The 13,279-nt window shown below is 53.1% G+C and overlaps 2 protein-coding genes across 4 annotated transcripts in view; one reads left to right on the forward strand and one right to left on the reverse strand.

Annotated features, from left to right (window-relative positions):
• Positions 1-4,542: 4,542 nt before the first annotated feature.
• SEC22B (SEC22 homolog B, vesicle trafficking protein) lies at positions 4,543-11,806 on the reverse strand. Its single transcript, XM_050900757.1, has 5 exons — positions 11,622-11,806; positions 11,193-11,302; positions 6,258-6,418; positions 5,780-5,926; positions 4,543-5,386 (listed from the first exon to the last, which is right to left on the reverse strand). Exons 1-5 carry the CDS (start codon positions 11,694-11,696, stop codon positions 5,232-5,234), a joined length of 648 nt encoding a protein of 215 aa, XP_050756714.1. The 5' UTR covers positions 11,697-11,806; the 3' UTR covers positions 4,543-5,231.
• Positions 11,807-12,243: 437 nt separating this feature from the next.
• PACS2 (phosphofurin acidic cluster sorting protein 2) overlaps positions 12,244-13,279 on the forward strand; it is an 81,046-nt gene continuing 80,010 nt past the window's right edge. For all 3 annotated transcript variants that reach the window (XM_050901194.1, XM_050901195.1, XM_050901196.1), the window contains exon 1: positions 12,244-12,317. In XM_050901194.1, the coding sequence (XP_050757151.1) occupies positions 12,262-12,317 (56 nt within the window). In that variant the 5' untranslated portion in view covers positions 12,244-12,261. The remainder of the gene's footprint in view (positions 12,318-13,279) is intronic.

Below are 13,279 nucleotides of genomic sequence, written 5' to 3' on the forward strand. Positions count from 1 at the left end.
GCAGCCGTCAGCCCAGAGAAAGCCCCGTGGCAGGGGTCTGGCAGCCCCGTTGGGGTGGGCATGGGGAGCGGGGACTCCCCAACTTCTGCTTTATCCCCTCCGATGGGTTTGCAAGCCCAGGCATGACTGCAGCCAGCCAGGAGCAGCCATGCGAGACACTGCAAGGCTTGGTGCTGCGGGCACGGGCCCCGGCAAACCCCGGGGCACCCCTGTGCCCGCAGGGGACCCAAACAGTGCCCAAGCCAGGGGAGAAGGGGGACAGGCTGGGGAGGGGAGGTGGCACGGCTGCCCCAGGGGAAGCAGAGCCGGGGACATGTGTGGGCAGCTGGGTTGGAGGCTGTCCAGGAAGCACGGGCAGAGCATCCGTGGTGGAGAGGTCGTACTCCACCTCTCCCAGGTGCTGGATGCGGGGGCTCAGGAGCAGCTGAATGCCCAGGGACCCCCAGAGGGCTCAGGTCTGGGGGGCCAACAGGGATGGAGCGAGGAGGCTGCCAGGGGCCGGGCGGGTGCCCTGCATCCTGCCCTGGGGCTTGCCGAGTGCTCGGGGCTGGGGACCAGCCCAGCTGCGTCACCTGGGACGGGGGGGACGGGACGGTTCGGGGGTGCGCTGGGACAGGACGTGGTGCTGACTCAGGCCCGTTGGGGAGGGCTGATCCCAGCAGTCAGCTGCCTGTGGCCAGCTGCCAAGCCCAGCACCCTGCCATCTGAAAAGCCTTCATTTTCGGGCAGCAGAAAATTGACATCCTCCTTTCTGAAAGGTCACCTCGGCAGCAACGCAGCAGAGCAAAGCGCAAGGAGAGCGGGGGGGAACGTGACCTCCCAAGCCCCCAGCCTGGCTCTGTGGGGCATCGCTCTGTGGCCCCGGTGGGATCGAGAGCCCTCCAGAGGGACAGAGCTGCTGTGGCCCCATGGCAGTCCCCGAGGGAGGGAGGACAAGGACTAGGGTGCTTCAAGACTGAACTCCAAGCCCTGCTGCCCTGGCCATTGCTGGCATCGGGTGCCCCAGGCAGGCGCTTGCCCTGCCGCAGGGATGCTGGCACAGCCTTCCGTGCCGCTGGGACGTTCACCCATCGCAAAGCAGCTGCCAGAAACCACCCAGGGTCAAACTCCCCCAGGGCCCCAGAGCGAAAGATGCTGAAAGTGGGTTTTTCTGAAAACCTGCCCGAAAGAGGGGTTTGCAAGTGTGAGGAGCTGGTTCAAAGCAGAGGAAGCAGCTGGTGCCTGAGTAAACACAAACCAAAACCCTGCAGTGCCCGAACAGCTGCTCCCAGGAGTGGTGATGGTGCAGAGTATGGCCGCAGCCTGTGCCAGGCGAGACCTGGTTTATATTTGACATGGTGGCCGGCATCCTGCCAGCCTTTGCCATCCCGCCGCGCTCTCCCTCTGCGCGGTGCCGTGCCCCACCCATGGCAGGTTTGGCAGCGTCTGGGAACCAGCTCTGCCTGTCTGCCCTTGCTGCTTCGCTTTTCAGATGCTCTGGGGAAAAAAACCCCACCACCCAGCACCGACATGCCTGGCAGCCTAAGCCACCCAGTGCAGCCCTGCGGTGGGCCAGGGCGGGCACGGTCACGCAGGGTCCCTCCAGAAGGCACCATCGCCAACAGCACTGCCCGCCCCGTGAACCCAAGGACCCCCAGGTGTGCCTAGACCTGAGCCGAGCAGTGGCAGCAGCAAGCACAGCCAACGCTGACAGCTTTTCTGAATGATCACACTTGTGACGAGGGTTGTCACCTCTGTGCTCACGTGACGAGCAGAGCAGCTCCCAGGGCACCTCGCACCATCCTCTTTTCTTTTGCACTCTGCTGCTTTCTCCCTGTACCCCGTGCCAAGGGTTTCCCAGCGGCAATGGGCATGCCATGGGGCCAGGGAGAGCCTGGCTCTGCCCCCCAAGCCCCCAACGCTGGGGGCTCAGGTGCTGCAGAGGTGCCAGGACTTTGCACTGCTCCCAGGTCCTGCTTCCCCCTCTGCTCCGCATGCACCTGGCATTGGGACGGAAATTCTTGGCCTCTGCCAGGTTGAGGGGACCAGGCGCAGGAACCGGGGGGATGCCTGGTGGGGGAACCCAGCAGGCAAAGGCTGCTCCAGAGCCTCTGGAGGCAGAGGGGCAGCTCAGAAGCAGCAATGAGGCAGGCGTTGGGTAGGAGGTGACTCAGGCAAACACCCTGCCGGGAAGCGTCACCATCCAGCTCAGTCGCAGCATCCCAGCTGCATGACGGGATGAGGCTAGGCGGCACAGCCTTGTGCGGCACAGTCCGGGAGCCCTTGCAGGCAGATCCCTGGGTTCATGGGGAGGCAGCCCAGGCCCAGCGAGGCTGTGGGTCTTTGGGGAGGCCAGGGCATTGCAACGAGGTGGGGGTCCCCTCAGGAGGAGCCCCCTTCGTCTCCCCAGCTCCGGGCATGGCTCTGCACTGTGCACCAGCTCCGTGCAGGCACTGCCATCTGCAGGCAGCAGCTCCAGGGCCAGCTCTGGGCCTCTGCCAGCACCAAGTGCACAGCACCGTGACTCCCAGGCTAGCAGCAGCCCAACCACTATGGCTACCCACACCCAGCATGGCTGCACCCACTGCTCGCTGCTGCACACCGGGTCAGGGAGCTACGTCCCTGAGCCCACGGGTGCTCGCCCAGCCCAGCCTCGAGCAAGCTGTCAGCGCATGGAGAAACCAGCAATGGCTTCTCCTCCCCTCTGCCCCAAGCAGCTGGCAGCGGGACCAGAGCAACTAACCTCACGCCTTGCTGCTCAGGAGGTGTAGACAGCCCCCAGCAAAACAAAACCCAGCCTACACCTCCCTCGCACAGAGCATCAGCAGCGCCTCTGCCCTGTGCGAGGGAGGAAAAGGGGCTCTGTATTTGGAATGCAGCAAGGGAGTTGCTTATAAAGTGCTCCCTGGAGCCCCACGCTGGCCTGCAGGAGAGGAGTCTTCCTTGCCTTCCTCTTTAGGCAAGCGGCATTTGCAGCTCCATGCCCTGTTAACACTGACACACACCATGCGGGACACACACCCCACTCCCAGTTTGTTCTGCTTCACGTGTGCCCCGTGTGAACAGCATCGCCACAAAACTGTCCCCATAAAAATCTGCCCACACACCTACAAGGCTCTGCCCATGCTGAGGAGGCTGCCTGCCCGCATCCAACAGGCGGAGACACACACCAGCCGGGAAAGAGACCCCTGCTATAACCAAAGTATAGTCTCTCTGCCAGAAAATGGCCAAGATCATGTTCTTCACCTAGTTCTGCCTCCAAAAAGGAGCCCTCATTCCAGGTGGCTTCAGCTATGGGGCCTTTACCCTCTTGTGTCCCGGGAAGGAAACAAAGCATCCTCCAAGATCACAGAAACAAGACATGGTAAACTCCACACTGCAGAGGGGATTTTTCAGAAGCGTTTATTTCACTGCTGACACTGGGGCTGCAGGAGGCAACTGCTCACCGAGCTGCTCTTCACTGCAGAAGCATCACTCCCCTCAATCGCAACAATCCATGTACGGTCACAGTGCCTGCTCACCTTTCAGCACCTACGTTACACAGACCTACATCACTGGGACATTCACCTGTTAGGGACACCACTTAAAAGGATTAAAAGTAATTATAATAATGAAGCAATCAACAAAGTAACACTTGGAGGCATCATGCAGAAACCAGATGACTTTAGACTACATGGCAGATCAGATTTGCTAGGTTTATTGGTGGATGAGTGCTAACTGCTTCCCTGCCAGTCCAACACGGTGCCAAAGTGGAGAGCGTTCCCAGAGAGGACAACAGCTCTGTTTCCTACCCAGTGGCAGAAAACACTTCCAGGTCACAGCTTATACTTCCAGAACTACACAAGATTACGTGCTTGCAAAAGTGCTGGGAGTCCTGAAACTTCCTTCTGTGACACTGCCTGCTTCCCACCAAGTGGCAGACACTTGAATGCAGCAGAGTGCCTGAGCTGTGGGGTTTCTTTTTTCTCCTTTTTTTTAAATAAAAACAAAAGCTGACTGGTAAAACGTTATTCTTAGCACAGCTGGACCAAAAAATTAAAAAAAAAAAAAATCACATTACACTGGAAATATATAGATTGGCCCATAAGAGAGAAGAAGCTACATACTATTGCCCCATAATGAGTTTTTCTTCACCTACAGTTTCAACTTCCCAAGTGAGGTAGGGAGTGACCACAGGGAAAAAAGGTGGTGTTTCCAAAGGATTCCACTGTTTTAAGGTTATCCTTTTGAATCCTTCATGTAAAGTTAAAGTGTTCTTTAAGGAAACACTGCCTTTTCTTCACAACAACATTCAGAGTTTTGGTTTTTTGGTTGTTTTGGGTGAGGGAAAGAGGGAGAAAGAAAACAAGCATCCCAGAGATGAAATGCTGGCAGTTTTGACACATTTTGGAAGGAAAGCACAGTTATAAAAAGGAAGGAAATAATGTAGTGAATCTGCAGATAGAAGGGAAAAAATACAGAGTGCTGACATAGTTTGCACTGTGCCCACTCCAACAGCATTGAATTACACACCCTGTTCACATGGAAACATACTGTCATACACAGCTGTCAGGAGAGGGAAAGTGGACACTTACAAATCTATAGTTTAATTTTATAGGAATCAGTAATATAGAAGCCTTTCATTGCCCCTCCTAGAACTAGACAGAATGTATTTTAAGGCATAATTTAACATCCATTTCTTCCTAAAGCAATTTAAAGTGTAACAAGCCAAGATGTCAGACACAGAAAACTCAACAATAGCTATTCTGACAGAGGTGAAAGCTATATGTACAGTGCAGTATTTGCCTTCAAACAGGGGAGTCTTGTCTTTAAAAAAAAGAAGAAAGAAAAATAAATGCAGACCCAGATTCTAAAAAAGCAAACATTGCCAACACAAGGAATGTTCATTAGAGTCCAGTTCCCACTAGAGCTACTCAACAGGAGGACGTACAACGTGATTATGCTAAACCGCACTGATTGACTGTTCCCAGAGCGCACCCCCGGGAGGGGGGGGCAGAACCGTGGGAGGCCAAACTCTGCAGTACCCTAGTGCAAACTGCCTCAGAGGAAAAGCCTGTAGTCAACAAGCCTTTACACCTATTGTTAGGCTTCACTAAGAGGTGTAGTAGTCAGGTGTCACCTAACAATTTCAGGACAGTCCCGTAAAGGTGATGGTCCTGTGTGGATTCTAATGCACATCCCCCGTGAACAGTGTCCTGCACACATACACCTGCCAGGCTACCGGCTTTCCCTCTTCCATGACTGCAACCAGCTCACAGCCACCAGAATCTCACATAGACGATCAACATGATAAAAAACACAGCTACGGCCGCGAGTTTGGCGTAAGTGGAACGCATGTTCAGATACTTCGCGTCCTGACGGTACTTCTTGGACAAACTGGACAAGCTGTTGGCCTTGGAATCCAGAGCTGTTAAAGGGAAAGGGGAGAGAAGTTAATCAAGATTAACCTAACCAGATGTTCCCCAAATGTTACATTAACCGTACAAGCTTCTCTGGAGCAGCTGGAAGCGCAGCAGTTTCACATGGCAGCAAGGCCTGTGCCTATCTGCAATGCTCTAGTGCTTGTCCTGCTGGGATGAGAGCCACCCAAGCTGGAGAGATGCTGGTCTCGCCCAAAAGAAGCACCAGTACCTGCCAGGTGCTTCAGGATGCAACTGATCCAACTGAAACACCCACCAAGTCCATTGCTTTTCTCAGGAGGCTTGGGGATTAGCGAGCCTTTCCCTCCAGCTACGCTCTCCCCACCCAGCTGACCGAGGGGACAAGGAGCCATATGCCAAATATCGGCCATTCCCTGTACCTGAAAGTGCCTCTCCTCGCTGTAAGACTTCCTCGATGTTGGCCACCATAATCCTCTGCACATCCTGCAGCTCTGTGTTGATGGAGCCCAGGTTCCTCCTTGCCCGGCTATCAATGTAGAGCTTCTTGGTTTTCTGTATGTAGGTATCTGGAACAAGAGGGGGCTATCAGAGGGAATCTCACCTAAGACAGAGCAGCCCGGCTGCCGAAGGAGTGGCAGCATTGCTGAGACAGCCGGCAGACTGCATGCAAATATTCACTGGAGCGAAGCCAAGAGACTTAAAGCAGGAAATCTGAACCAAAGGACATTTACCATTTTCCTACCACTTCTCCATTCTCTTGCTTCACACCCCCATTTCTCTAGTGCCAAGAAGAGGCTGAACTGTCAATTCCATAGGCCAAGCTGGAGAGGATCCTGTGGCTGCTGTTCCTCCCCCCCCCAGACATTTCTTAACTAGCCACAAGGAGAGGGACCTCACCAAATTCAATGAAGGAATAGGGCCTGGAGACCGTTGGCACCTTCTTGCCATGCTGCTCATCAAACTCTGAATGCAAGTCTTCCAGATAGGCAAAGGCCAGTTTCTTGGGGAATGCAGCTTCACACAGGACCAGATAACACACTCCTTTCTCAATGATGTAGCTAAAAGAACAGCAGACAGAGCATTAATCTATCAACTTTGAATCTATCCTATCAAACATCACCCTGCATACCTTTATTCCTATGAGGCAATGAGAACTGGGTATAGGGACTTCCACTTTGCCATGTCTGGATCAGGTGTAAACCTTTCTACAAAGTAATGGCTTATTTTTTCTTTACCTAAAATAAATCTTCTTGTAGTCTCAGATCCTATACCCGTGCCAACAGCCCTGAACTTTGACTGCACTGGAACAAAAGCTGGCCTGTGAGTATCATTAGCTTAACAAAATACCAGCAACAAGAGAGTTGCAATTTTGGAGTAAAAAAGGGAGGACACCCTCCCTCCCTCCCTCCTGCAGTCAGAGGGAGGGAAGCACAAGAAGTTTGCCAGCAGAGTAGAGGGGAAGGTGGCCAAGCACAGCTCTAAGACAATGCAGCACAGCCAGCTACCTGAGGCCCAGAAATGGGAAGCTCTGCTCTGAGATTAGGACACACACAAGAATTTGGTCTCAGTGTGCTAAAAAGCCACCCAGTGACTGCCAGCTCCTGCTTGCCGTTTTGGAGGGCTGGGTATCCCCTTCCTCCCCAACACCAGCCTGTTGGTGGGGTGTCACTATCCACATGCATCACCTCAAAGGCAGCTGGGGAAAAATATTGGTGCTAGATAGGTTCTGGTGACTTCCCCTCCAGGTTTGCCATGGGTAAGGATGACTGTGCTACCAGCTCTTCGGCTGTGATGTTAGGAGCTCCAAAATGTATGCTGGAACAGGAGCTGCTCTTGCTGTACAATGCTGTTTGGTTTGTTCCGCAGCTGAGTGCGCAGAGAGGTCCTCTTCTCCTCCCACCACCTCATCCCCATCGCATCCGATTTGTACTTGTTCGCAGAGGTTTAGTGCTGACCTTGTTTCAGTGTGAGCTCCAGTGCCTCTGTCAGCACTGAGAACAGGGGCCTTTCATTATAATTCAGCTAAAAAGCCTACTGAAATAGGGGATAAGACAGAACCAATCTTCAGATTATTTAGGTTATTTAGGCTTTGCTACAACTGTCTGCTGCTGCACATTCCCAACTACATTTTCCTCCTCATTTAGCCAATAGAAAAATAAAGGCAACAGTATTTCCACCAAAACCAAGGCAGTGGAGACAGTAGATAGCCCTGCATACACTATTGAACGTTTATCTATATTACTCAGGGTGGAATTTAAATGCTACTTTTACGTTACCTTCCTTTGACTTTCTGCATAATGCCATTATGTCGCAGTCTAGTTAGCATAAAGATTAACAGTGTATTAAAGAATTGACCCAGTCACGAGGACACTGTAGTTAAATAAGTAGCTTAAAATTTTGTTAATAGCTGCATCAGGCTTACAAAACAACTTCCCCCTCACATTGTTTTTTCAGGTACCCCAACAGGTTCAAGTGTTTTGAATTAACCATCCTCAACTTGTTTCCGGGCTCAGGAGTATCTGTTTCTCCTGCTTCTATGTGGCCTGTGTGCGAATCCCAACAGCCTTCAAATAACAACCAATCCACCCCAACCAGAAGCAAGAAACTCCAGTTACTATAATCCATTCCACAAGCGTGTCCCCACAAGCCCATGCTTTTATTCCTTTTTATGTCCCTCAGCTTGGACTGCATCAGTGTGTAAGACTAATCCTACAGTACATCATGCCTCTGTTCTTCCCTTACTCTTGGAGAGACCTGCTTGACAGCTTGGAGTTGCTACAAATCATCACCTGGAGCTTGATTTATCCACTGTCATGAACAGCAAGGCTTGAAAAAAATCTTTTGAAATAAGGAAAACTTGTGTCAGACAGAAATTCTGACAGTATTCCCTGAGAGCCAGAGCAGCACTCTCAAGATGAGAGCAGTCTGAGGAACACGCCCTGTCGGTACAGCTCTGTTATCTCTGCTTGGGCCAGCTGGTCCTGCCTGGAGCTCTTCAGCTGTATTTCCCGCTTGCTTTTCCCCTGACGTGATATTAAATGTGTTGGATTTAAAGTTGATCTGTCAGCTCCACAGAGAGCAAGCACACCTCATTCTGTCCTGGATTCAGACAATTTTGTCAACCTGAGTTCAACATCAGAGCAGAGTTCCTGCACAGCTGGGCTTCTCAGTTTTACACTTTGTGTGTGCCTCCGAGCTTCAGCACAGCGCCTGATCATGCCGACTGCTCGGCAGTGTATGCGCACAAGGGGCAGGCATTGCCGTTTGCCACTGCTAACTTCTGCAGTCTGGATTTCTGCACACTGAGTATAGCCAGTAGGTTTCTTATAATCATCTTGGATCATTTTGACAGAGAAAAGCTTTATCCTGGTAACACCGGCAAAGGCCAAGGGTTGTTTTCAACATGACAGGTAAGAGCCACTTCAGCCATTCATCAGCCAAAGGTCAGCTACTGACTGACAGCACAGCAGACTCCATCGGTGCTTCTGCACCTGCACAGCCGTGTACACCAAGTGCTGTAGCTGAAAGAGTGGCACAGCTTTCGGAGCCGAATTCTAAACATTACATTTGACAGAAATCACCTCAGCGGTCATACTTTAAGCTTCACATTTCAGCAAGACTAGGCTCTTCTCTGAACTGATCAAGCTAAACACGTTCAACATCACCTCAGCAAGTTCAGCAATATCCTTAGCCACACTTGTAACTCTCGCACCACAAAATGCTCTACCCTGGTTTGTGCTGCCCTCAGCAGTCAGAGCTCTGATTTGGCAGAAAAAATGGTGCGCTGCGTTAACGAACAGCATGGTCATCAGTCAGCATTATTTTAGACTAAATGTCAAACTCCCCCGTTTCCTCCCCTTCCTGTACCGTTATCACAGGAGGTTTTCTGATCTGAAAGTATTCTTTTCATATAGGTCCTGCCTTAATGTTCCACCTTAAAGGAGGCAGCAGTTGAGTGCTTTGCAGCAGCAGCTGTCAATTGCCTGTGGAACCTGTCTAGGGACTAACTCAACACAGAAGGAGAAACACGCCTTCTCCCGCTCATCTGCCAGCCAGGTAACCTGGCTGTTTCTTTGAGACAGCCGTCAAAACACGAGCTTGCCCAAGTCCTGCCGCCTTGTCAGAACTGGTGTCACTACAGCCACCGTTATGAAGCTTCGATTTCCTGGGCACTGCAAGTGGCACAGCCTTCCCAGACATCACTCTGCTTGCGTCACGGAAGCAACACAAGAAGGGATTTACTAGGATCTACACAGACTCTTTCCCAAGGTTTCACTGCCGGTCAGAGCTACACCTGTGCAGTGCCATGGAAACATTTAAAATTAGAGAGTTTTTAAATTCTAGAAAGTTTTAACTTCTAGAAAGAAGATGAGGCAGAACAGCACTTTGCAGTTAACTCTGGCAACACCCAAACCCGACAGGAAATAGGGATGGCCAGACTATTTTAATCAGGGCTGTCCTCTGACCACTATAACTCCCTATCAAAGGCAAAAAAGATTAAAAAAAGATTAAAAAAAAAAAAAAATCTTTTTGCAGTTATCATATGTAAGCCAACCACAAGAAAAGTTACCCTCAAAACCTCATGGCTTTTGCCAAAGGTTGCCCTTCCAAAAAACTCCTGTTCCTGTCTTTTCATGTCACTGAATCTCTGAAGAAGGGGACAGGGCAGGAGATTTGCTAAAGGGCCCTTGTTATAGAAGCAGAGACCTAAAGCCGACCTTGCCCTGCATTCAAAGGCTGTCTCCCACTCACTCAGCCGTAAACACGCACCCAGTCACCAGGGCTTGGGAATCGAGAGGGATCCCACTGCCAGCGGCGCGGCAGAAGTGGTGCCAAGTGTGGGAAATCTTGGCGCATCACTGCCAAAACTGCACAACTCTGCCTTGGTGATCTCACATGGCACCTGATCTCAGAGACTTCTAACAATTGTTTCCGCTAATAGCATAATTCTGATTCTTGACAAGATCTTGGGTTTGATTAAGTTCTCAAGCATTATTCTGCTAGGTAATTACATGTCACGTAAAGAAGCATTTCCTTTCTCAAACATAAGCTTGCTCTCCTGCCTTTCACTGACTGTCAGTTCTTTCTCTGTTTACTTGCCTTTCCAGTTCCCTTGCTATTGATTAGAGATTAAGGATGTCTGACCTGCACTCTCTAAGTTTTCATTATTTTATATTCAAGTTCCCTTGTTAGTGTACTGCTGGAGAAAGTCAAAAGTGCTTTTAAGTTGAGAGTTTCCAAGCAGTTTAGGAAATTAAACACACCCAACACATCTGGCAACAGTAAGACTGAATCTACAAGATGAGAGAACAAAGTTTATCAGATATTAAGGAAATAATAAAAAAAAAATCAGAGATACTCCACATGCTTCTAACACATGAAGCTAACGCAGGAAAAGGTATACTCTCGTGGGGTACACAGAGAGAAAAACCTTCTGCAAGGGGAGCTCAGAGTGGTACTGCCAGACTGTTTTTACCAAGGACATCTCTTTTTAAAAAAGACACGACACAGGAGGTACAGAAAATGTATCTTAGAGGGTGCAAACAAACAGAAAAACCTTAAAGGGAACAGATCTACATTGTCTTCAGCAAAGGCAGAACTATCAACATGGCTGAAAAACAAGTGTCAGACAGCAGTGCCAAGAAGTAACAACTCACACGCTCTCCCCTTCAAACAGCTACTACACTTCAACTAGCAGGGCATATAGTTCAATAACTCACCCTCTCTCAGGCAGCCCAATTTCTAACAAATCCTCGCCCTGGCCCAGAAGCGCCTTCACTTATTTCCACGGCAGCAGAAGCCTGTTCCCCCATCACGCCTACAGATACTTACTGGAAAGCCATGGCTCCTGCTTCGAGAGTACACCTCGTGGGGGACTGCTCGTTCAGCTTGCGGAAGAGCTGCTTCGCCTGACTCTGGTACTGCTGCAGATCGCGGCCTGACTGAGAAGGGAGGACAGGCTGTTGGGTGCGGCTGCTACCGGAGAAACACCACCTGCCCGCAGGCAGGGGGGCTCCGGCGGGGGGGGGGGGGGGGGGGGGGGGGCCGGGCTCAGCCCGAGGAGGAGGAGCTGCCCCCAGCAGCAGAGAGGCGGCTCTCCACCTCCCACCCGCGACCATCGGGCGGGAAATGCTTGTGCAAGAGCCGCCCGGCTTGCGAGAAGGGGCTGCGAGGGTCAGGCTGGGCCGCCCCCCGCCCGCTCTTCACCGACACGCCGGGGCGGACCCCCCGCCCGCGCCCCCCGCCCATGCGCGGTCCCACCTGCTCGTCCTCCTGCATGGAGGCGGCCAGCGGGAGCCCGTCCGCCACGCGGGCGATCATCGTGAGCAGCACCATCTCCGCGCCCCGCTGCGGCCCGCCCGCCGCTCAGCCCCGCACCCGCCGCCTGCCCCTGCCACGGAGACGGCCGGAAACTGCTGCTGCAACATCCGGTCCCACCGCTGCCAGCAGCACGGGCACTTCCGGCAGCGCGCCAGGAAACCGCCCGGGGGGCAACACGACCCCACCGCTAAGGGGCCGCAGTGCGAGGGAAGGAAAAGCGCAGCAGAACCGGGCGCAGCTACATCCCCTTCCTGGCCACGCCCCCTCAACAAGGACACGCCCCCTGCACTGGAGCACCGCCCATGCACAAAACCACGCCCTTCAACTTTAGCCACACCCCAATCGTTCCCTATCCCTATGGCTCCACCCCCTCGAGACCCCCACTGTGATTTAGCCCCGCCCACTCGGGACCCGCCCCCTCACACGTGATAGCCCCCCCTGCCGGGGCGGGGCGGCGGCACAGGCGGCGGCGGCGGCGGCCCGGTGGGCGCGCGCCAGGCCGGCAGCCATGGCGGCGGCGGCAGAACGGAGCCGCCTCAGCTTCCCGGGCGGTACCGGGGCCCTGGGGCGGCCCGTGCCTATGAACCTCTTCGCTACCTGGGAGATCGACGGTTCCAGCCCTAGCTGCGTCCCCAGGTAACGGCGGGCGGACTCTTCCCCTCAAGCGGGTAACCCCCGGGGCCTCGCGGCTGGGCGCGGGCCTCCGACCTGCGAGCCTCCGCGGGTCCGAGGCCCGCGCCCAGCCGCGAGGCCCCGAGGGCTGCTCCCTCAACCCCCCTTTCCCCTCAGCTTTGCGGTCCTTCCCTCGATTTTAGGGTCTGTTCCCTCCGCTTTGCGGTGTCCCACCCCTCACCGTTACCGCAGCGACGGGCAGGGTTCCCCCTACCCCTTCAGTGGGTTTCGGGATGGGGGGGGGCTGCAAGGATCCCCCAACCCTAAAAAGGGGGGGTGCTGCCTTCTGCACCAGGTCTGTGAGGGGGTCACCCTATGCCCTCCCCCACGTGTTTGAGTGCTCCCCAAAAAAACCTGGTGTGGGGTGTGTGTTGGTGGGAGGGTTTGGGATGTCCAGCTCCTTCTCAGACCGGGTTGTGCTCCCTGTGCCCCACCATCCCCTGTGGAGTGTCCTGTTAAAGGGGGCTTTGCCCAGTAAATGCCCCACATCAGTTGCCCCGGGGTGGGCATCAGTCTCTCTTCTGCTGGTTTTTCACCCGCTCCCAGTCTCGAATCTTTCCCCGCCTCTGGTGTGTGTGTATAAACACGCGGGTGCGATCCCTGCCTGCGCTTTTTTTAGCCCACATGGGAGGGATCCCTTTTAGTTTTTATAAAATTAGCGCTTTTCAAGTCTGGCTTTAACAGAATGCCTTTGAGGACTTAAACACGCCAAAGATGAATCTTTGAAGCGCTCCTCTTTCTCTCTTTTTTTTTTTTTTTTTTTAAATGGGGACGCAGCAAGTGAGCAAAAACGGAACAGAGTCATCGGGCTGACCTCGCAGGAATGTAAAGCTTTGCAAGCTTTAGAAACCCCCCAAATCCCTCTGTCTTCTGCAGATAGCAGGTTGGACTTCATGGCTGTGGCCCCTATCTTGCAGGGCTAGCAG

Source organism: Gymnogyps californianus, chromosome 8 (genome assembly GCF_018139145.2).
Source record: "Gymnogyps californianus isolate 813 chromosome 8, ASM1813914v2, whole genome shotgun sequence".
Lineage (NCBI taxonomy): Eukaryota > Metazoa > Chordata > Aves > Accipitriformes > Cathartidae > Gymnogyps > Gymnogyps californianus.

Bases quoted from the DNA above. Each gene is read 5' to 3' on its own strand.
- SEC22B (XM_050900757.1), bottom strand. From the start codon at position 11,696: ATGGTGCTGCTCACGATGATCGCCCGCGTGGCGGACGGGCTCCCGCTG. The intron at 11,303-11,621 runs GTGGGACCGCGC...CTCCCTTCTCAG, and splicing joins CCATGCAGGAGGACGAGCAG to TCAGGCCGCGATCTGCAGCA. The intron at 6,419-11,192 runs GTAAGTATCTGT...CTGTTCTTTTAG, and splicing joins GCAGGAGCCATGGCTTTCCA to CTACATCATTGAGAAAGGAG.